The sequence below is a fragment of the Nyctereutes procyonoides genome, unplaced genomic scaffold, assembly GCF_905146905.1.
Source record: "Nyctereutes procyonoides isolate TBG_1078 unplaced genomic scaffold, NYPRO_anot_genome, whole genome shotgun sequence".
Lineage (NCBI taxonomy): Eukaryota > Metazoa > Chordata > Mammalia > Carnivora > Canidae > Nyctereutes > Nyctereutes procyonoides.
Window position 1 is genome coordinate 50,226,976 of NW_026575133.1, and position 24,120 is coordinate 50,251,095.

Consider the following 24,120-nt stretch of genomic DNA (forward strand, 5'->3'; position numbering starts at 1 on the left):
ACGTATTCTTAGCTTCAGTATCCTCACCTGTAAAATGAAAATGATGCTATCTTACGGTGCTTTGGTTTTATTTTAATGTTTCCAAAATACAGAATTATCTCATTTATGTGGGCATTTCATGCAGTGTCTTCTACTCTGAAAAGATGTTGATACTTTTACAATTAGGGAAGTCCTGTAGACTCTTTTTTTTTTTTTTTTAATTTTTATTTATTTATGATAGTCACAGAGAGAGAGAGAGAGAGGCAGAGACACAGGCAGAGGGAGAAGCAGGCTCCATGCACCGGGAGCCCGACGTGGGATTCGATCCCGGGTCTCCAGGATCGCGCCCTGGGCCAAAGGCAGGCGCCAAACCACTGCGCCACCCAGGGATCCCCCTGTAGACTCTTATCGTAACAAAGGTTGTTATGAAGATTAAGTGAGGATGAAAATGAATTGCTTAGCCGTGGTACCTAGCAGACAACAATAAATCTGGGCAGTTCTTACTGTAAAATAAAGAAAAAAAAGGATTATGGATAAGTTACAGGGGTGTTTAGTACAAATGACAGAGTCCAACCAATGCTGGTTTGGTAAATAACTTGTAAGGTCGTATAAGGTGATGCCTGTAGGGTCCCAGGCTCTCCTTAGTGCCTCTCTGCTCTGTCATCCTTTGCAGAGGACTTTGTTCTTGTAATAGTTGCTTGCCAGCCTACACCTCTGAGCAGGAATGAGGAAAGAAAAGAGAGGACACCCACATTTTATTAGCTAGAGCAGCCACCTATGCAAAGGATATATCTGACTTTTATCTCTGTTTCTTATCTTTTCATAGACTGTACACTTGAAGTTTATAAAGAAAATGGACTTTATTAAACAATACTGGGATAATTGAGTATTTTTTAAAAGTTAGATTTTCCAGGCACCTGAGTGGCTCAGGTGATTAAGCATCTGTCTTAGGCTTAGGTCATGATCCTGGGGTCCTGCTCAGTGGGGAGTCAGCTTCTCCCTCTGCCTGCTGCTTCCCCTGCTTGTGCTCAGTCAGGTGAATAAATAAAATCTAAAAAAAAAAAAAAAGTTAGATTCTCTTTCTTACACTGTGCCAAATCAAATTCTAAATGAGATTTAAATTTTTTAAATGCAAGAAAATGCAGATGTATATTTCTATAATTTCAGGTTGGGGAAGGATTTTTCTAAGCACACTACTTAAAGCAGAAGCATGTTTACTTTGCCTCTATTTTAAAAATTTGTCAGTAATACCAATTGACAAAACTAAGAGGCAAGTGATTAATTTGGTAGGTATTTGTAACATGTGGCAGGACATTAATATTTTTACCATACAATGAACTCCTGCTAACACCAGTAAGAACAAAGATGAACGAATCTCAGCAAAAATGGGCAAAGGAGAGTAATAGTTGGTGAAAGAAGAAAGAGAAATGTTAGTAAATGAGAAAACACATTTAGCCACACTGCTAATGCAAGAAATGCAAATTAAAAGAATTGAAAGAATGATTTTTAACCTATTTGGCAAAGGTGGAATGTTATTTTAATAGTAAACATTGGTGAGAATCTTACAAAACAGGCCTTTTTTTTTTTTTTTAAGGGAATGCACTGTGAGCAGGGGAGGGGCAGAAAGGGAAAGAGAGAGAATCTCATGTAGGCTTCAAGCAGGCTTCTTGCCCAGCATGGAACCAGTCACCAGGCTGGATCTCACACCCTAAGATCTTGATCTGAGCTGAAATCAAGAGTCAGATACCCAACATACTGAGCCACCTAGGGTCCCTGACACAGGCATTCTTATGCACGGATACTAGGAGTATTAAATTAGTTAAACTTTCAAAAACGGCAGCCCAGGTGGCTCAGCGGTTTAGTGCCGCCTTCAGCCCAGGGCCTGATCCTGGAGACCCGGGATCGAGTCCCATATCAGGCTCCCTGCATGGAGTCTGCTTCTCCCTCTGCCTGTGTGTCTCTGCCTGCCTCTCTCTCTCTCTCCCCCTCCCTCCCCTCCCCCCCCATCTCTCATTAATAAATAAATAAAATCTTTAAAAAAAAAACTTTCAAAAGGATGGAGTAAACTGTGGAGTAAGGGGTGTGTGTGTGTGTGTTTTAGAGAGAAGGGGTGGGCGAGGGAGAGAGAGACTCTCAAGCAGACTCCCTGCTGAGCTCAGAGCCAGACCACATGGGGCTTGATCTCAAGACCCTGAGATCATGACCTGAGCCTAAACCTGGACCAAGACCAGACCTTTAACCCACTGAGCCACCTAGGTACCCCTAAAGTAAGTTCTTAGTAAATATTTGTTGACTGCTGCTCTGGGACAGGCCTGACCCCCAGGATAACTTGCTCCTGGATCTCACTGATTCCTTCTGCAGAGACCCCCTGACCCTTTAGGGCCTCCGCCGCATGCCCTGCTGCCAGGTGGAGGTTGAGAGAGGAGACAGCTCACCTCTCTGAAGGCCTTTCCCCACCACTCGGACCCCAGGATTGCTGAGCCGTCCTCCCAAAGGGAGGTTAGGAGGGCAGACTCAACAGCTATTTGTTTTCTCACTTTTTTACTGGAAGCCTAAAAAATTGGATTGTGGGGGGAGGTGGTGGAATGTGTGTGTGTTCTGCTAGTCCAGAAAGTCCTGTAAAATCATGGGGCGCAGGCTGAACTGTTGGGCACTCTCATCCTTTCCTGGAAACCGGAGGGCTCCCAGCCAGCCCCAGGGACTCTTGTTTTCTTAGAGCACAGAATACGTGAGGCTTGGGGCGAGGTGGAGCCATGTTGGCCTGGGGAAAGCTGGCCCTGTTTCCCTCCCGGAGATGAGCCAGAGGCCTAAGGCCCTGAAATCCCTTCCCGCCTCTTTCTTTCTCTCCTCCTGCTCATGGATGGCATGGCCCAGCTCTGCCATCCTAGGCCCAGGTGACACTGACTGGCATGTGTATATTTCAGCGCTGAACAGTTTTCTCCGATGTTGGAGACGTTCCATCTGAGAGGCCAGGCAAGTTCTCAGGATTCCAGATCCCTGGTTAATTTCCAGGAGCAGCAAGCCACGACCGATCTCCTCACCTTTCCCAGAAAGGTGCAAAAAGTACAAAGTCAACCACTCCACCAGACTCTAGCCACAGTGGCCTGTGGAGCAACCTGAGCAGCCCTAGGAACAGAGATTGTGACCCTCAGAGATTGTTCCTGCTCGTCCCTCCTTGTCCCTCCTCAGCCACCCCCCACGTCCAGCAGACACTGTGTGGGGATGCCTCCCACGGCAGAGGCCTTGACCATGGGCAAACCGAGGTGTGTGCACAGCCCTGCTGCCCAGATTATGCCTGTGACCTTGACTGTTCTCACACCACTCCCTCTTGGCAGCCATTCACAAGCCCCTCCCCCTGCATTTCAGGATGTGTGCAGTTGGCACATTGAGAGGTTATATGCAACTAGGCTGGGACTCAGAGTTTCCATGAGCAGCTGAGAAATTCTAGAAACAGCCTGTACTTGTGGGGTTTGCTTTCCTTTTCTTCCCCTGCCATGGGGAAAAGTTCACGTTATTTTTGGCGGGATCATCAGATGGCTGCCCATCCTCTACACTGTCTTCGGGGTTGCAGGGCAGGGAGACTGCCTGCCTGTGCCTGCTTCTCTCCCACCATCTTGCTCTTAGATCCCCTGCTACAGCTTAGATATCTCTGTCTTACATTTTATATTCCAGCTCCAGACAAACTTCTGGGTCCCTGGTGGGGAACTTCAGCTCTATTTAAGCTATAGGAGAAGGGGTCCAGTCCCTAAGGTTGCTATTAGTTCAACTGTAGATAGAGACCAAAGAACAACACGATTCTAAACTGCCTGGCACTGTGAAAACAAGCAGCGGGAATTTAACCATTTCACTCAGCAGGTATTCTTTGGGTGCTGACTTGGTGCCAGCCACGCATTTCTTCAGGCTCTGGGAGGGTCAGAGATCTGGAGTTTCCACTACTGTGCAGTTTACAGCATAGTACTAAGAGACAGAAAATAAATATGTAATCGAAAAAAGAAAAAGACTATTTTATTAAGATTTTATTTGAGACAGAGCACAAGTGGAGGAGAGGGGAGGGGCAGAGGGAGAGGGAGACGCAGGCTCCCCTATGAGCAGGGAGCCTGACTTGGGCTCAATCCAAGGACCCCAAGATCATGACCTGAGCCTAAGACAGATGCTTGACCAACCAAGCCACCCAGGCATCCCAAGAAGATGATAGTGACATAGGCCAAGAAGAAAATAAAACTGTGTTGGGGGGCACCTGGGTGGCACAGTGGTTGAGCATCTGCCTTTGGTTCAGGTCATTGGTCCTGGGGTCCTGGGATCAAGTCCCGCATCAGGTTCCCTGCAGGGAGTCGGCTTCTCCCTCTGTCTCTGCCTCTTTCTCTGTCTCTCATGAATAAATAAATAAAATCTTAAAAAAAAAAAGTGTGTTGAAATTCTGAGTGACTGGAAGTGGGCTCTTTTTTTTTTTTTTAATGAACCATGTGATCATCCACCTTTGTAGAGGTGACATTTGAAAAAGCACTCTAAGCAGAGGGAACAACAAATGCAAAGGCCCTGAGATCAGAATGTATATAACACATTAAAAGGATAGAAAGAAGGCCAGAGTGGCTAAATCCTAGTGAGTGAGAGGGCTCAAAAATGTAAGTGGGGTAGTGGGGTTGGCAAGGACCAGATGACACAGTGACTTTTAGACCAGGGAAAGGAGTCTAGGTTTTATTCCACTTGTACTGGAAAGCCATCGGAGGGTTTAGAGTAAAGAACGTGCTGTGATCAGAATTATACTTAAAAGGATGACTTCTTTCATTGAGCTGTACACTTAAGATTTGGGCACTTTATATGTGTGTTATAGTTTAAAAGGGGAGAGAAAGGACTGACAGTATGGGGGTAGGTGCCCAGTGGAATCTGGAAAGCTGGTTAAGAGGTTTCATTTCATTTCAATATCCCCTCCACTCGCATTCCTTATGCTCCATCAGCTTTACAAGGAACCAGAATGGGCTCTTGTCCTTGGGAGTTTATAGTGTAGTGTTTTCTTTTTTTTTTTTTTTTTCCCTTTAAGATTTTATTTATTTACTCATGAGAAACACAGAGAGGGAGGCAGAGACACAGGCGGAGGGAGAAGAAGGTTCCCTCCAGGGAACCTGATGCGGAACTTGATCCCAGGACCCCAGGATCACACCTTGAGCAGGCGCTCTACCCCTGAGCCACCCAGGTGCCTCATTTGTAGTATCTTTTGATTCAGACAGTCCTTCCCAACCTCCCTGGAGAAGAAGCCTGAAACAGTGAGTGGCATTCACAAGGCAGTTGTTATTTAACCTTGTAATATACACTTGATGTTAATGTCACTGTGGGTGATTTCACTTTTGTTGTATACTATTCTGTTGTGAGAATTGGTTCATTTATTCATCTACTCTTGCTGATGGGTTTTGGGGGTTGCCTCTAAGGTTTTTGTTATTGTGAGTAGTGCTGCCCTCGAATCATTCTTTTCTAACCCCCTCTCTGTTTTGGGTGGAAAGTCACCCAAACTACAGCTCGTCTGAGTTGCAAGCCAAAATCAGAAACACTTTCCAGGGGGTAATCCAGTTGCCCCTCAAGGTTGGGGTTTGGGTTGGGGTTGGTTGGAGAGGGGTTAAGCCTCTAAGTCTGGTCAGAATGTTGATCCCTTTTTAATAGGCAAGCAGTTTATAGGAAGTGGGGAAGTGGAAGGGAAAGTGGAAATACATGCATAAATAGTTGTGTTTTTAGGGAAGTCACTTCTGCGATGGATTGTCCAGACTGCTGCTGTACCCACAGCCTTTGGGATGTTTTAACCTGCAGAAGGGGAACTTTGCCCATGTGGGTCTTTTGTTGGCGCTGTTCTGTATCTTGTGATAAGAGCCAGAAACCTGGTTGCTTTGCTCTGGAATCCATCTGTGTGCTCTTGACAGCCTCTGTAGAGCTCTGGCAGAGAAGGGACAATCCGGAGGGCAAAGGGTCGGATCCTCATGCTTTCCTTTCCCCCTTTGAAGTGGGCTTTGGGAAGACACTCTCACCTGCTCCTGCCCTTGACCCCACTGCTGTAAGTGGGGCATCTTCAGTGAAGCCTATCTCTGTAATCTCCAGACAAGATGGTACATTTGCATATATATGCATTTGTATTTACATATTCATGCAGCAGGTGCTTATGTAGGTTCTACCAACCTAGGACTGTTAGGAAGCAACCTGGGAAGGTAGTCGAAAGTATTAGAACCGGTTGACCTTCAAGGACAGAACACAGTTGAGACAGGAGTGGTAGGAACCAGAGGAAGGTGAGGGTGCTTCCCCGAATGGTGGGACCTGTGCTAGGAGAATTTAGGGTGGGTCAGAGGGGGAGCTTTGCTGCCTGCATGTCATCCTTTTTTTTTTTTTTTTTCCTCCTCCACATCCAGGCCCTTCATACCTTATGAAAAGAATGCTTGAAACACATGCAGACTTTCTGACAGGTGTTTCTAGCAGGTGTTAATCAAACTTCTAGCCTGTGGGTTGCAAAGACAGGAGGTACAGGGGTGAAGTGGGGTGTGGGTAGGGCATTCCCAATATGAACCCAGGGTCCAGGCCAGAGAATAAACACAGGTGATGGTGCAAGCGTTAGGGTCTAGTTGCAGGGACTCTTAGTCCTAACTATAGGCGGAGTGACTGAGCTTGCTGTGGGGTGGAAGAAAGTGCTGGGAAGGTAGCATTTTAGCATGAGGTAGGATGGCATGGTGCAGGGGAGTGGAGGGAATGAGATGGAGTCTATAAGCAGATATAGCATGAAGCTGTGGGCGACTCTGGTTTCTCTTTAGGAATCCTAGGAAGAGGGGTTCTCTGGTCACGTGGCAAGGCCTGCAGTGAGGAAGCAGGATGTGGGAAAGCCTTTGCCTAAATAATTAGATGGTGACTGCCAGTAACCTTGGGTCAGTGATGAGCCATGTGGGCAGTTGGGACAGTGGGAGGGAAAGTGGAGGAATATGATTCAGGGATGTAATTACTCAGTGTCCCTCCCTTTCCTGTCACTTTCCCCAATTTGGAAATAAGGGGTTTTTTCTTTCTTTTCCCCAATAATCCTCTTTTTCATAAAAATAGGGCTCATTTATGACTCTGCTGAGAAATCTGTGCCTCTCTACTGGGGCCTCTGGTCACATGCAGGAGCAGGAGCTGGGCAAGAAGGGGTTGTCCTCTTTGAAGAAATCCAGTGCTGGGCCCCACCCCAGAGTTGCTGACTCATCCGCTTTGGTGCAGCCGAGAATTTGCACTTGCAGCAAGTTCCCAGGTGATGATGATGATGCTGGTCCAGGGGCCACACTTTGAGAACCAGTTTTCTAGAAAAAATTATCACACAGTTCAGCATCTCACTGTGGAGATTGGCATGGTCAGAGTCTTTGATGAGGAGTCAGGGGCTTGAGCCAGCTTAAGGATGGAAGGGCTGTTATAGGGGGAGGTAGTGTATAGAAGGGCATTGAAGAGGAGGGGCGGGTGGAGCAGCTGGCCCCAAGGCAGAGATAGTCTTTTTTTTTTTTTTTTTAAGATTTTTAATTTTATTTATCCATAGAGACACACACACACACACACACAGAGAGAGAGAGAGGGATAGAGACATAGGCAGAGGGAGAAGCAGGCTCCATGCAGGGAGCCTGACGTGGGACTCGATCCAGGGTCTCCAGGATCATGCCCTGGGCTGCAGGCGGCACTAAACCTCTGCGCCACCAGGGCTGCCCAGAGATAGTCTTTGCTACAGAGCAGTGGAGCTGCCCAGGTCCTGGCTCCTGGTAGAGAGAGGTTCACTGCATCAGGAAAACCAAGTGTGCCTCTGCTGGGTGTAGCTCAGGGTCTTATAAAGGCTCACTGTCTGGTAAGGGCCCACCTCACCTCCCAGAGGGAGCCTGAGGCTCAGAGGATCATTCTTACCCATTTGGGGAAAAAGAAGCATAAGAGACTTGTAGGCAGAGGCTCTTGGTGGCAAATTTTGCCCGCAGTGTTGCTGCAGGGAGTTGGAGTTGGCATTTATAAATGGCGCTCTTGTGACAGCAGGACGGTTGTGCAGACCTGTTTGACCCTGATTTAGGAAATGATGGCAGGAGGTAGGTTGGTCCTTTTGAACTCACCCTGATACTTTTGGTTATGAAGACAATGATGTGGCTTCTTCCTTCCTAATAGCTGCTAGAGAGGAGCCCATTGGTTTTTTTTAATGGAAAACTAGGAGGCCGGCAGGGGAAGCACACCAGGCTGGGTTGAAGTAAGGAGAAAGACACTTTGCTCTTGAGAACAATCTGAGTGCTGTGTTCTTCCTCCCATATTCGAGAGCGCCTCTTGGTCTCCCAGCTTTAGTGCTTGACCACCTCAAGTCCGTTCTCCAGACCATAACCAGACTGGTACACTAAAACCACAAATCTGATCACCTCTTTACTGGAAATGAGGTCCAGCCACCTTAACATGTTTTACTGAACTTGTAAGTTCTTCTGTGTGCCATCTTTGCAGCTACATTCCAGAACATTCTACTTCACCCCCACCGCCATGACCTTACGTGGCCCACTTTTACATGCCCTCATGTCTCTGCTAAAATAATGTTTCTTTTTGGAGGCCTTTTCTGATGATAGATTTGATCGCCCCACTGTGTTCCCCGTAGCATCCTGTACCCCGCCTCACTCAACCAGGCCTCCGTGCCCAGGCCACTCTGTGGTTTACTCCTGTTCTCGCCATGTGTTTATTCACAGTGCCTCCTTTCACTATCTCAAGCACACTACTTTGGATAATTATGTTCCGAACCTACTAAAAGTAGAGTCAGAAACTCACTTGCACTAAAATTCCACTGTAACTTGGATTCACTGATTAGCTGTCCTCAATCCAGGCTTTTTTTTTTTTTTTTTTTTTTTTAAGATTTTATTTATTTAGTCATAGATACAGAGAGAGGCAGAGACATAGGCAGAGGGAAAAGCAGGCTTTCTGTGGGGAGCCTAATTCAGGACTCGATCCCAGGACCCCAGGATTATGACCCAAAGGCAGATGCTTAACCACTGAGCACCCAGGTGCCCCTTGATCCAGTCTTAAAGGTGTGAATATCCTCTTCCTCAGGATGCAACCCAGGACATCCATTTTGCTGGTATAGATCATGGCAGGGGCGACATCGTTCTGAAGCAGGCAGCTTCTTGATGCCATACCACCTGATGGCAGGAGAGGCAGCTGCTCCTTGGTTGGTGATCCATCTCTACCCTGTGATCTGGGGAGTCCTCCTCAGTCTACAGTGTGCTGTATGTTTCTTCACCTCTTCCCGTGATTCTCCAAGCCGTTCAATATGTTCCACAAAATCCCTTTCTGTTTAAATTCCTGGCTGAACCCTGAACAACTTGATGACCCTTGTCATCATCGTTCTTGTAAGTTGCTGAATTATTTGCTTTCCCTACTCCCTGAGGACAGCTACCAGGCATCCTCAGTACCTAGTGTGATTCCTGGTATAAAGCCAGTATGCAATGAATACTTATTGAAAAAAATGAACTCCTGGGCTCAGTTTTTAAAAGTCTGGTAGATGTAGCTAGCTTTTAGTTCAATGAATATAAATGAAATTGAAGGAATGGGGATTGTTTAGTCTAGAGAATAGGAGAGTAGTAAGTGGTGTTGGCCGCTGACTTCAGATAATATCTGAAGGCCCCAGGTTGGGGAGACAGAATGTCTCTGGAAGGGGGCACTGAGCTCCCTGTTTCTTATCAAGCTGTAAGGACAATGCAGGCAAACATCATGTTGGAGGGACGCCTGGGTGGCTCAGTGGTTGAGACTCTGCCTTCAGCTCAGGGCGTGATCCCAGGATCCCGGGATTGAGTCTCACATTGGGTTCCTTTCAGGGAGCCTGCTTTTCCCTCTGCCTATGTCTCTGCCCCCCCCCCCATCTCATGAATAAAGTCTTAAAAAAATAATAGAAGGGACATTGGACTTCACATCTTCCAGCAGATTTTCTGCTTTCCCTTCCTTGTGTACCCAGCACTGGTCCAGGCACTGTGTTCTGGGGAGGAGTAAAGGGAGGCCCTCCTGGCCTTCAAGGAGCAAAAAATCTGTGGGGAGGGATCCCTGGGACACCAGAGGATGAGTCCAAGGTAGTTGGAGAAGAGTGTCCAAAGAGTGTTCCTAGAAAAAGATAGCACTAAGCTTCTTTCTTTTAAGATTTTATTTATTTATTTGAGAGAGAGAACACAAGCAGAGGAAGAGGGACAAGCAGATTCTGTGCTGAGCAGGGAGACCACATGGGGCTCTCAATCCCAGGACCCTGGGATCACGACCTGAGCTGAAGTCAGACGCTTAATCGACTGAGCCACCCAGGTGCCCGCACTGAACTGCCTTCTGAGATTAGGCAGGAGTCAGCTGTAGGTGAAGGGATTGGCCTGAGAGCTTGGGGGTTGAAAGAGAAGGAACAGACTAAGCTCTCTCTCTCTTACCAGCGTGCCCCTGTGAGGTGGGACGTCTCATGGCTTAATTGTACTGGGGGCACATGGTAAATAAGTAGCAGGCCTCAGATTTGAACCCAGGTCTGCCCAGCTTGTCATGTTGTCTGATGATTTAGCAGCTAGATCATACATTTTTCTTATTTATTTGACTTTGAATAACAAGTTAGGGAGTTTTGCTTCAGGCAGGTGACGTAAGTGATGGATGTGAGCACCGTGTTTCCTAAGCCACATGTCGGGCCCTGTGGTCTGACAAACAGGAGTGGACTTAAGGGACAACAGGTCAGAATTTTGCAACCAAGTGTCTGGGAAGTGGTGATGGATGAATGATGAGAACAGCAGTGACTCTTGACCTAGCCTCTGGTGGGGAAGCCCCTACTGGCTGCTGCTCCCCAGGCCGCCTGACTCATTTAGTTAGTTTTGGAAGACTTCTCTGCTTTGTCAAGTCCAGGCTCCAGCTGAATGCAGGAGCCTGGCAAAATGCACTTCCTCTCTCCCCTACTGGTCCAGCCCTCAGGGCCTGGCTGTCATTTCCCTCACTCAGGGCTCAGCAGGTGGCTAAGTCAAGCCGCTAGCCGCATCACCCCACCCCACCCCGCCTCAGCTGTCTACACTGGGCCCTGACTCCAGGCTCTGACTTTCTCAATCTCCCTCCCATAGGCACACACAGTGGGGGCTCAGTAAATATTACTCAATGAGCAGCAGGCTGCTGGTTCTAATTTTGTTCCCTGCTTCTGAGTCCCCACTTTTTATATATATATATGTAAAGTTTCTCATCCTGCCCCTCCCAGCAACAAGGGGTTTTTCTGGGGAAAGTAAATGGGCCACTGCCCCTAGGAAACACCACCCTCCTCCCCGCCCCTCCACCCAGCAGACCTCCTGCACTGTTTGCAGAAATCAGGCCTGATTTCTGGGTGGCCTTTGGTTGAGCCAAAGCTCCAGGCTAAGGTTCTGGGAGTGGGAGCTGGGAGAAGACATCCTTTTAGGGTGTGTAGGAGAGCAGAAGCCTGGAGGGGGCAGAAGAATGGGCCCATTGAGACCTGGGCCTCTTGGGTGAGGAGGAGGGCTGGCTTTCAAGCCACTGTGTTTGCACTGTACTTGGAGGGGATTTCAGCCCACCCCAGAGGAGGGTGGCTTCTTGGACATGGTTCTTTTGGTGAATGGGGGGGCTGCATACTGATTGGTAGTTCTCAAAAATTCTTTGAACTCCAGAGAGCCAGTAGGGTATTTCCCCGAGGACCAGGCTGTGAGGCTACTGGTTTTCTCATTCAGACAACTGTATCACTATTAGTTTGAGCACGAATACTGGGAGTATACTAATTTATAGAACACTGGGCGGTTTTTGTAGTTAGATGTACTGATCATTGCTTTTATAGATTGTAGGTTTTATGCCATATTTAGAAAGTTCACCCTAACTCCTTGACTATAAAAATAACCACCTATGTTTACGTGTATTGCCCTTATCCCCACCTCCCATTGGGACACATCAGTGAGTTGAAGTAAAAAACTAAAAACAAATACTCCAAATCCCACCATCCAAATGGTCCTCACTACTATTACGTAGATACTCTGCTGGATAATCTTCTAGGCATACTCACAGATAAATGCATATAGAGAAAGAAATAATCTTACAGAGAGGTATTTAAAATTTCCCTGAATGTAACAGAAGAAAAGGAAGCAGTAAAATTAAAGGAATTATTAAGCTTTAAAGAAATATGTTTTTTCACCAAGAGATTATTTTGTAAAAGAGGTTTAAAAACAAAAACTGAGTCATATCTATAATAACTGTTTTAGATAGTATTTATTACTGCTAGGAGAGATGAGGACATTAGCATTTTCACATTTTTGTGTCCTCATCTTTTTGTCTCGTCTTGTAAATTGTCCATTTTTATAACACATAGGTTCTGTACTGTAACCATAACCTCCAGGGTTTATTTTTCTAAGGGTTTTACTTTAATGTTTACCATCAGTACTTTTACCATGGTTTCTGCTTTCCTAAGATCTTTATTTCTCTATATTAGCTGCATTTCATTCTAATGTTTTCGCACTCTAGTTAGGGAGACTATAGCCTCTGACTTCTTTCATGCTTGAGAATTTCTGCCTGTTGTCCTCACTAGATTTGTGTGACATCTCGGCTGGGAACAATATCTCTGGTTCTTTTCTCTCTCACTGATGTAAACATTGGTGCATTTTCTTCTGATACTGAATGTTGCTCTGGGGAAGATGAGGGAAGTCTGTATTTTCTGCCTCTTCTGCCTCTTAAGAGAAGTTTTAATATGTTTCACAATTTCTGTAATAAAATTTTTTTGGGGAAAAAGTTCCTTTTTGATGCCTGAAAACATCTTTCAAGTTTAGCATTCTGCTTCAGATTGTTGTGGGAGATAGTTTATTATTTCAGTCTTCAGGTTCTGTTGCTCCTTTCGTTTCAGGGAAATCTTGTGCCCTTTATCTTTGAACGTACCTTGGAATCCAGTCTTGGGTTTAGGAACTTTAGGAACCCCAGTTATCCTATGTTTGGTATCATTGTCTTCTCATTACATTTTTTGTTTGTTTGTTTTGTTTTTAGATTCATTTTTTTAGTAATCTCTACACCCAAACTGGGGCTTGAACTTAAAACCCCAAGACCAAGAGTTGCAAGGTCTGCCCACTTGAGCCACTAGCGCCCCTCATTCCCCACCTCCCATTGGGACACATCAGTGAGTTGAATCTGTCTTTTCCATCTACATTTACTGTGGTTATCTTGGACCCTCTTTTTGTCAATGTTTCTATTTTAAATTACTGGTAGAATTTTGTTCTTTGTTCATTATAATTTATTTATTGATTGTTTAGTGATGTTGTTTTGTTCTTTTTTTAGGAAGCCTGCATTCTCTTTGATCTCATTTGGTTTTGTAATTTCATCTTTGAGCTCTGGTTTTATTGCATTAATGTTTTAATTTATTGTGTAGTGTGAGGCGGTTGGGAAGAATTGCTTCTCTGGAGTTATGTTTTACTTTGGGTTGATGTCTTTGTCTTTTGCATTATGTTTCCATCATGTTCACGCTAGTGCTGTTGGTTGTCAGCTCTAAAACATGACCATGACTCTATACTGAGGCTGGCTTGCCCCCTACTCTAGCGCCAGCAATGTTAAGGGCTGCGTATTTCTCACCTGTTTACTGAGCCTTGCACCAGTAGGAATGTGGGGATGAGATGGGGCAGATGGATCTGTCCCAGATTCTGGGTGTTAGTAGCAGCTCCTGTGGCATGGCTCAGCCCACAGATTTGGGAGGTGTGTCCCACTGGTGTTGGAGGGGGAGGTATACCCACTGGATGTGGATCATTTCTCCAGTTAAGTCTATGGCCTTGGAGTTCCCATTTCCCTCAAAAGAGAGTCACTCATTGTTCTTGTTTCAGTGTCACCTGTTTATTTTCCCAGCAGCTTTTCCCACTACTCCTTAATTGGAGAGGAAAAGGGATTGGCAACTGTTTGCCTCTGCAGATGTGGGGGAGGTCAGTGAGAACTCTAGCTCTGCTCCCCTGTCCCTGCTAATGGCTGTGAGGCTGGGCCAGGCATCAGAGATGGGCCATGGGTGGTGCCTCTTGGATTTCTTAACCTGCCTCTGGATTTGAAGCTACTATATTAGACTATGTCTACCCTCTTGTTTGGTTACTCTTGGTGTTTTGTTTTGGTTTTGCTCATGTTTTACTCAAATGTTAATGATTTAGGGGAAGGAAAATTGTGAAAACCATTTCGGTTCTCCATCTGAACTCAGGTCTTTATTTTCATATAATGTTTCAATGTACTTTATCTTTCTTAATATTGAGAAAACTGAAGATTTCTTTTCCTCTTTGTGAACTAAGGAAACAGACCCAGTGAGATGAGTGTGTTGAGTGGAGTCCCTGCAAATTGGCTTTCAGGCCCAGTGGTCCTTCTCCTGCCAAAGCCAGCACTTCCTTTGGTATTTCATGGATGAGGAAGACAGATGCCCAGTGTTCTTGATTCCTCAAGACCTTCCCCACCCACTCTGTTCCCCCTAGCTTTGTCTTTGTCTGCAAGTTTCAGGGTTTTGTATACCTCTCCTAATAGAGCTGCAGGAATGTTGCCCCCTTGACTCCCCTGGGGCCATCTGCATTTGTTTACCCCTCAATAGTTAACCATTAGTGAGGAGTCTCCCCTGGGGAGACAGTTCTACTGGAGAAAGACCAATCTATCAAAAGCTGTTCTACAGAAGTGAACTGTTGACCTGGAAAGAATCCCCAGAAGGGTGGGGAATTGCCTCATAGTTAGCTGGGTCACTCATAGCCCTGGAGCCCTGGTTGTGCTGAGGTCACAGGTACCTCAGAGACCCCCTACTGTCTGTCCCCAAGAGGAACATAAGAGAACTAGACACTTCTTTTGACATCCTTTGGATTTTAGGTGGAGGAGAAGACAGTTGAGAGGAAAGCTTTAGGTGATTCACTGAGGCCAGCCAGTGGTGGGGCCAAGGGTTCTGGGGAGCCATTGTTTCTGTCACTGTGGCATCCCCCTCGCTCTCCGCTACCCCTCCAACCCCCATGGCTATTCTTGCTTGCTTGCTTTGGTATGGACAATCAACCTTTTAAGTCAAGTGCTTTGTAAAATTTTAAGCGCTTTGTAAAAACCCAGTTGAGATGTCCTTGCCCTGAATGCTGCCATTCTAGCTGAATTCTAGCTGTAAAATTCATGGTACTCCTACATAACCCATCCTTTGAGGGGGCACAGGATAGGCCCAAGTTAGGTGTGCTTACAAATATCTTTCACCCATTTCCTGCGGCTTACCAGTGGCCTCGGATACAGTTGTCTCTGGAGCATTCTTTTCTTCCCTGTTCATTCCTCAGCTCAGAGGTATCTGAGAATGAGAACGGTGGGCCAGCTGGTAGTCAGGGAAGGAAGTGGATGTTGGGAGGCCTAGAAGATCCAGCATCAGGAAAAGGTGCCACTGTATCACCATAGAGAGAAATCAGTGTTTGCTCATGTCTGACAGGGGAGGTGGGCATAGAAAACCAACAGTGTGGTAAATACAACAGTGAAACTATGTCCACAGCACAGAAATGCTGTGTTTAGGATAAGATACTTCTGAGCCAAGTGAAGGGATGGATGGATGGCAGGCAGGTGGAATTTGGAGTTAGGAGCCCCCAAGATGGTAGAGAGACCTGAAGGTTCACAGAGGGTCTGAAAGCAAGCGTCTCTCACTGACTTTCTCCCTGGGGGTTTTTTACTTCCCCCTAGAAGGGCTGGGTCTGGCGCCTTGGAGGCAGACCTAAAGGCACTAAAATAATTGACTTCTTTGAACCCAGGCCAAGTGAACAAAGGAGTGGAGAGACTCCAACTTCTCTTGAGTGGGAGAGCCTGGTCCTCTGAGCCAAGAGCACATTTCAAACCTTTGTCTCTTTCCAGCTTGTTTTCCTGCCCTGTGCGCTTCTCTTAGGACTCCTGGAAGGTGTCCTTGAGTGCAGCTGGCTTGGCTCCCTGGAAAAGACCAGAGCGGCCCACCCAGGGGCCTGCCCATTTCCATAGCCATCAGAGACTGGACTTGTCCTGCAGCTGGGCCCACAAGGTGACGATGACCCCTTCTCAGCACCACCATCCATCTGCATCAAGAACTCTATGTGTTCTCTTCCTCTCTCCTTTCTTTCCTCCAAAGAATCTTTCATAAACTTTTTTCCCCCCTAAGAATAACTGGGAGCGGGCAGCCCGGGTGGCTCAGTGGTTTAGCACCACCTTCAGCCCAGGGGGTGATCCTGGAGACCCAGGATTGAGTCCCGCGTTGGGCTCCCTGCATGGAGTCTGCTTCTCCCTCTGCCTGTGTCTCTGCCTCTCCACCCCCCCACCCCGTGTATTCTCATGAATAAACAAATTTTAAAAATCTTAAAAAAAAAAAAAAAGAATAACTGGGAGCTAAAGAAAAAAAAAATCTCTATTGGAGCAGAAGGCTCCCCTTTTGTGTCTACCAAAAGGCCAGGGTCACTTGGATTTGAAGTGTCTTTTAGCAACTCCAAGATCCCTGGACCAGGACTTCTTCCTGCCCTCCAGTTGTTTTTAGATGCTCTGAGGGGTGGGTTGTGTCGTGAGTGTTGGGTCAGGCAGTGGGTCCCACTCACTGAACCTACTCATGCACTTGGGGAGCTGTGCCAGCCGGCCAGGGAGTTGGCAAAGAGCAAATGTTTTGTAAATGCTGACTTTGAAATGAATGGCAATCCAGGTAAAGCTGCTAAAGTTCTGTGGGGTGTCTCACACTTGAAGTGATTTTGTGTTTGTTTTGAGGTTGCTGCAGATAAATGTGAGAAATGTAACTGAAGTGGAACCATTGTTTATTAGGAAGGTACCCGTAACACCGCCTGGCCTCTAAGGTGTACCTGGGGGGTCTCTTGTGCAGGTCTTCAGCGCAGGTCTTCAGCATACGTTATGCTTGGCTTTGGGGTGCTTGCTGAGGGTGGTAGAAATTGGGAAGAGCTGGGGTGCCTGGCTGGTTCAGGCAGTAGCATGTGCCGACTCTTGATCTTGGAGTTGTAAGGTCGAGCCCCACGTTGGATGTAGAGGTTACTTTTAAAAAAATCTTTAAAGAGATTGGGAAGCCCTGCCTAGGAGACATGCGAGATGTTTCAGGCCTCCTCGGGGAGCCAGGGCATGTATTTTATGTCTCCATACAGCGGGGAAATGGTTCAGAGTGCATGGACTTTCCTTTCATTCAGACCTGGCTTCAGTTGATGAAAAATTTAATTTCTAGCTTCACTGCTCAACTTGTTGGCCATGGATCATGTTTCCTAATCTCTGAAACCGGGTTTCCTCATCTATTAGATGAAGATAAGCATCCCAACTTCTTTCCAAGGCATCTGTGACTGTCAGGTGCTTATTAGCAGGGTTGGCACTAGTGAAGCCAGCTGCTGCCCTTATCATCTCTTTGCCCTCCTTTGCTAAATCCACAGCCCTGCTCTCCTTTGATAGTACAACACCTGTCTCAGACAGATGACAGGGTGTTCAGGTAGAGAACCATTTGCTTTGTACATTGGATTTTAGCCATTTTGGCATAAGATCCCACCTGCTCACTGTATGAACTTCTGGTTCTCTGTAGATTTGAGAGTTGTTAACCTCAAAGTAACACTTTACAAAACTGCTGTTTGTTCTGATGGCTAATCCACTCTTTTGTGTAACTCAAAGGACATTCCACTGAAGGGTGAGATTTTCCAGATCTATGCATGTCCCATGTGTGAAAGCTAAAGCCTGGAATGTCCCCTGGGAGAATTGTGTGATGTGTGTTCTGTGGGCCTGGAGTAAAGTTAGCCACAGGGGTATTCCTGATAGTTCTAGGCGTAGCTCAGGACCTGGGATGGGAGTCAAAGTGGAGGAACTCTGCTGATTATAATCAAATTATAACATTTGAGGGGATCCCTGGGTGGCTCAGTGGTTCAGCACCTGCGTTGGGCCCAGGGCATTATCATGGAGTCCTGGGATCGAGTCCCGCATCAGGCTCCCAGCATGGAGCCTGCTTCTCCCTCTGCCTGTGTCTCTGCCTCTCTATGTCTATCATGAATAAATAAATAAAATCTTTTAAAAAAAGAAAAAAAAAGAACTAGGCCATGAATAAAAGAAAAAAAATCCCTTTAAAAAATTATAACATTTGATTGAGTGCTTTCTATACGTCAGGCCCTTGGTGACTTGCCGTAGCTCATGTCATTACATTTTCACAATAATCCAGTGTGGTATGTACCCATTTTATAGAAGAGAAAACTGAAGTAGAGAGCCCAAGTAACTTGCCCAAGGCCACTTAATCTGGCCAGCACAGTGGCACAGAAATTCAGACCAGGTTTTCTGACACTAAAGGCCAGGGTAAGCTGCATTACTACTTTTTTTTTTTTTTTTTTTTTTTTTTTTTTAAGATTTTGTTTTGTAGGTAATCTAGCCACCAAATATGGGGCCCTAGATCAAGAGTGGTAGGCTCCATCATCGACTGAGCCAGCTGGGTGTTCCTGCATCACTGCTCTGATTCCAGAATGTTGACTCTGGTTAAATTTATCGGCCAACATTGCACCACTTGTAAGCGACAGAACCAGGGTGCAAACAAGCCTGTTCTTAAGCACTCTGCTCTGGCTCCAATGTCACCAGCAATGGCCTGGAGGTGGAGTGATCCACTATGGGGCGTGCCCAGGCACCAGAAGCCTGGGAGGCGTGGAAACCCCTGCAGTGATTGGGTTCCTGGGCCTAGATTAAATAGGAGGCTCGTTTTCCCCACCTGGTGTTTATTTCCCTAATTAAATTATAACTATACTGAGGGAAATGATTAACGAAAGAAAATCATCATCACCCCTGCTATCTCTCAGGCCTGTATTTCCCTCTTCCTTCTCACAGCCTAACTCTTACATAATCGTTCTGTTTCTTTGCTTAACATTAAACTCCATACTATTGGATGAATTGGTATAATTCACCTGACCATAACTTTCTGCCTATAACCTTTTTATTTTTGGATTGCTTTATTAGTATCAATTTTATAGGCTTTTTAAAAATTTATTTGAGGGAGAGCGTGAGCAAGCAAGAGAGAGCACCAGCAGGGGGAGGAGCAGAGGGAGAGGGAAAGGGATGAGCAGGGAGCCCGTTTATTGTCCTATAACTTTTCAAAAGTCTCGATATTTACCTAGCCACCGGCAGCATCCTACTCTGTTGTTTCACCTAACATTCAGTTTTGTATTTTTTTGAAATCTGTTTTGCTGTAATAGACAGCAATATAGCACCATCCATCTTTTAAGTTCGTATTTTTTTTCAATTGAAGTATAGTTGACATACAATCTAGTAGTTTCAGGTGTGGACCATAGTGATTTGACGTTTAGGTTACACGGTGCTCAGCACGATAAGTGTATTCACCACCTGTCACCACACCAACTTATTATAGTAGTGTTGACTATGTTCCCCTTGCTGTACTTTTTTTTTAAGAGGTTTCTATTACTACTTTATTTTTATTTAAATTCAATTCTTGCCAACATATAGTATAACACCTAGTGCTCATCACATCATGTGCCTGTCATGCTGTACTTTTCATCCCGTCTTAATTTATAGTGAAAGTTGGCACCCTCTTAATCCCCTTCACCTGTTTCGCCCATCCTCTTGCCCCCTTAAGTGTGTATTCCTAACAAACCAGAGAGTATTCTTTCATTTTTATTCTCTAATTTAGATGGTATAGAAATAAACCCATCGTGTTTGGTGTACTTCCCCCCCCCCCCCCCCCGCCCTTTTAGTTGTAGTTTTTTTGTGTGTTTTCTTTTTAAGGCAACTTTTTATTTTGGAGAATTTCCAATGTACAAAAGTGTAATAATAGTATAGGGGTGCCTGGCTGGCTCAGTCAGCAGAGCATGCAACTCTCGATCTCGGGGAGTTTGAGTCCCACATTGAGTGTAGAGCTTACTTTAAAAAAAAGGAGGGGGGATATAATAAATTCCCATTCACTCATCAAGAAGTTTCATGAGTTATTAACTCATGCCGAGTCTTGTTTCATCTATGCTCTTAGTGCAAATACCCCCTCCTTTGTTATTTTGAAGCAAATTCCAGATATCATTTAATCTGTGATTTAAGTATCTCTAAAAAGATAATTTTTATAGCATAATCACAGTTCTAATTTTTAAATTTAGTCAAATCTGTTGATTTGTCCTTTCATTTTTTTATTCTATGCTTTTTCTCAAAAGTTTGGCAGAGGTTTTAGAGAAGGGTGAAGAGTCAGAGGGGAGAGAAGGCTGTGTGGAGCTGAGGCTGCTGGGTCTGGTGCATCTGGTGGGGAAGTGAGAGGAGAGGGTGGGTTTCTGGAGCCTCTCACTCACCTGCCTCTCCTTCTTGCAGGCTTATTTGTCACCATGAAGCTGCTACACCCAGTGGCCTTTAACTGCTTCCAGCTGATCCTGCTCAGTTTATGGAGTGCTGTTCCTGAAGCTCAAGCTTTGTCCACAGGGACGCCAACCATCAGTGCAGTCTCTTTCCTGCAGGACCTCCTGCATCGCTATGGGGAGGGTGACAGCCTCACTCTGCAGCAGCTGAAGGCCCTTCTCAACCACCTGGATGTGGGGGTAGGCCGGGACAATGTCACCCACACCCTGCACGGACAGAGAAACCTCTCAACGGTAAGGCTGTCAGGTCTGCTGAGCATTGTCTGCCCTCGGGGTGGGGGGGTCACAGTCCCATCAGGCATGAGTAGCCCAAGCAGCTTGGGACAGACGAGCCTTGATGGCAGAGCAGAGGGGCCAGCTCTTCCCTTTTAGTCTGGGTCCCCAGCAGCACCTCCTGTCCTTCCACGTGGCTGTTTTGGAGCCCTTACCGGAGGAAGCAGCCAGTGAGGCTCCTTAGTCCTCCACCTGCTTCCTCACAGCTACAGTGGGATCACCTGGCCCCGCCAGCAAGCTGAGCATTTTTCAGTGTTTATGCTCTACAAGGCCTCTCTGCAGTTGCAGGGGAGCCTCACAGTACCTCCAACAGAAGGCGGGAGGTCTTCATTATTTAGAAGGGAATTCCAGGGGTCCCACAGTGAGTTCCTGGACAGCTCAGGACTAAGACCCAAGTCCTTGGCTTCTCGTTCTTTGTTCTTTCTTCCATGTCATCTTGGCTAATCATAGTCTGAGGCTATTTGTGGCAGCCAAATGTAAGTCAGCCAGCAGTGTCTTTATATATCTGCTCTGTTCCCAGGGTTGAGTGCTGCGAGAAATAGAGAAAAATGAGTCATGTCGAAGAGTTTGCTGTCAAGATGGAGAGCTTAACCAGCTGAGGACAAAGTTATCTGATAATAAACTGAAGTATTAGGGGCATCTGGGTGGCTCAGTTAGTTGAGCATCTATCTCTTGACTTTGCTCAGGTCATGATCTTGGGGTTGTGGGATTGAGTCCAACTTTGGGCTCCACGCTTGGCAGGAAGTCTACTTGAGATTCTCCCTCTCCCTGCCCCTCCCCCATGCTCGCTCACTCTCATTCTCGTGCTCTCTCAAAATGAATAAATAAATCTTTTTTTAAAATGGAGTGTTAGGGGATCCCTGGATGGCTCGGCGGTTTAGCGCCTGCCTTCGGCCCAGGGCATGATCCTGGAGTCCCGGGATCGAGTCCCATGTCGGGCTCCCTGCATGGAGCCTGCTTCTCCCTCTGCCTGTGTCTCTGCCTGCCTCTCTCTCTCTCTCTCTCTCTCTCTCTCTCTCTCTCTCTCTTTCTCTGTCATAAATAAATTAAATAAATAAGTTAGATGCTGTGAGTTGGACACTCTTCATAGGGCTCAGAAACGAGAGAGGGAGTGGGGTGTGTGTGCTATAGTGATCAAGGAAGGTCCGTGGGTTAGGTGTCCAGGGACTTCATCTTGAAAGACAACTTTTTGTAGAGGTAAGGGACCAGGTAGCCTGGACACAGAACCACAGGCTGGAGGTAATGTCAGAGTTGGGGAGGAGGCTGCCCGCATAGGCTCCTGCAGACCCCAGAGGCCCTCCTGGCATGGCAGCAGTGTCTTGAGGTCACTAGAGTCCAGCCCTCTGCTCTGTGGGCCCAGAAGCTCTCACCTGTCAGCACATCCAGAGGGCTGTTAGAGACTGACCCGTATTAAACCACCTCAGATAGATAAAGACTGATGTGTAAGTATATAAAGTATAATTAGAAGTAAAACTGCAGTGTTTCATGAGAACGGTATGTGAGAACCATTCCCTAACCGCCTCCTAAGGGGACTGAGTGTTCATGTCCTGTACCAGCCCTTGCCTGCTCCATGGTAGAGTGAATCTTTATTTTTTTCCTTCCTTCCTCCCCTAATCACTGTCAACACATTCTTCAGGCTGGGGTCAACACTACGTATATGGTCATGGAGACCTCCTTAGATGCCGGAGCTCAGTAGCTCTGGAGAAGTCTCTCAAATAGGCACTTTGATACAATAGCTCCTCAGGCTGTTGTGATGTGTGGGCAGATTTGGTATCTGGATGAAGCTATATCTTCAGGTATGCAAATAGAATCATGTTTTCCAAAAAACACACCCTGCTCACAAAGATTAGAAACCAGCTGTTCCCAGACCTCATGGGCAGCCATGTTCTAGTGCGTGCGTGTCAGGTGTGTGACTTTCACTGGGTGACTGATGCTGAGATTATACTTCTAAGTTTTCCAAGTTTAGGGACTACCTTGCTCTCCTCCCGTGAGATGAGTCTGCAGACTCCCCAGGATTGGGACAGGTCCCATCTTTGTTTTCCATGCTTGCAAGGCCGAGTCCGTGGTGACAAGGGGCGAGGTATGACTTTGGATCCTAAGAGGCTTCCTGCTTCTTCCCTTTGCCTCAGTGCTTTAGCTCTGGAGACCTCTTTGCTGCCCACAACTTGAGCAACCAGTCACGGATCGGAAGGAACGAGTTCCAGGAGTTCTGTCCCACCATCCTCCAGCAGCTGGATTCCCGAGCCTGCTCCTCTGAGAACCAGGAAAACGAGGAGGATGAGCAGATAGAAGAGGGGAAGCCAAGTGCGATCGAAGGTGAGCTGGGGCAAGAAGGCAGGGGCCGGGGGCCGTGCAGGTCTTCGCGTGGACTGCCGGGCTAATGGACGGTGCCGCTCGCGGCAGATCTGACCAGTGAGCAGCTCGTCCACACTGGGGTAGTGGATTAGAGGAATGACTGCACTGGCATCTCCCGCGCTCACAAGATGCCCTGGCATATTGTTTGGACCCAGTGGTGTGGCTGTTGAACGTTCAGTGCTGGCCTTTTGGACCAGCCTGTGGATGATGCTTTCCTTGGCCACTTTTTCATTTTTGTAACTACAAGGGACTAATGCCTCCGTTTTTCAGTTTGGCTGCCCTTGGCCCCCACCTCCCTTCCCCCGCCCTGCCCAGTACCTCTGCTCCAGCCACAGTGGACTCACCGTGGCCATGAGCTTGTGCGACTTCATGGGCCTGCATCACCCTGAAATCCTGCCTCGCTGGTGCCCGCGGCCCACCCCTTGGTGCCTAGCACGTGCTGCCTGCCTTGTGCTCATTGTTTCCTGCTGTCATCATTTCCCTCCCGATTTTTAAACTTTTCCTGTTTTCACCTGCCTCTCCCATCTGACAGGTAAGCTGCTTTTGATAGCGACTGCTGTGCTGTTGGTAGGCTTCCCCACAGCATCCCGCCAGAGATGGACTCAACAAACACGTGCTGATGGGTTGGTGTTCTCTGTCTGCCCCACTTGTAGCTGAACTGAGAACGGGCCTCCCCAGGCAGGAGGAACACCCCCACCCTCAGTAACGGAGGCCCCCATCTGTTCTTGTTCCTCCGCAGTGTGGGGCTTTGGCTTCCTCAGTGTTTCACTGATTAACCTGGCCTCTCTCCTGGGAGTCCTCGTCCTGCCGTGCACGGAGAAAGCATTTTTCAGCCGTGTGCTCACATACTTCATCGCCCTGTCCATTGGAACGCTGTTCTCTAACGCGCTCTTCCAGCTCATCCCAGAGGTGCAGTAGAACAGAAACTTGTGCGTCCTCTCTCCCCGGGGGCTGGCCACTGCGCCGCCCTGCTTCATGGCCCTGTCCCACCCCCTTGTCCTGAGGCACCTGGCAGCCACCACCTGGAAAATTCACTTCTCCCTCATATCAAGGGACACCAATATGTCTTCAAACTCTGGATCTCAAGGGCCTTCTTTTTGCTCCTGGGGCACCCAGGTTGGCCTGTGGCCTCTTCAGGTGATGTCAGATGCAAGGCACTCCGAATTTGCCCTCCCTGTCCGAGATCTCTCTGTCTCCTTTCCTTGGTCGCTGCCTCTCTGAAACCCGGTTTGCAGGGCTCAGAAGG

The 24,120-nt window shown here is 47.0% G+C and overlaps 1 protein-coding gene across 3 annotated transcripts in view; it reads left to right on the forward strand.

Annotated features, from left to right (window-relative positions):
* SLC39A14 (solute carrier family 39 member 14) overlaps nt 1-24,120 on the forward strand; it is a 47,055-nt gene that overhangs the window by 11,300 nt on the left and 11,635 nt on the right. The window contains exons 2-4 of one of the 3 annotated variants that reach the window (XM_055299853.1): nt 20,203-20,480; nt 22,649-22,835; nt 23,614-23,783. In XM_055299853.1, coding sequence (XP_055155828.1) covers nt 20,217-20,480; nt 22,649-22,835; nt 23,614-23,783 — 621 coding nt within the window. In that variant the 5' untranslated portion in view covers nt 20,203-20,216. Of the gene's footprint in view, nt 1-15,920; nt 15,938-20,202; nt 20,481-22,648; nt 22,836-23,613; nt 23,784-24,120 lie in introns of those variants that run through there. The other 2 variants (XM_055299854.1, XM_055299852.1) reach the window with 2 other exon arrangements.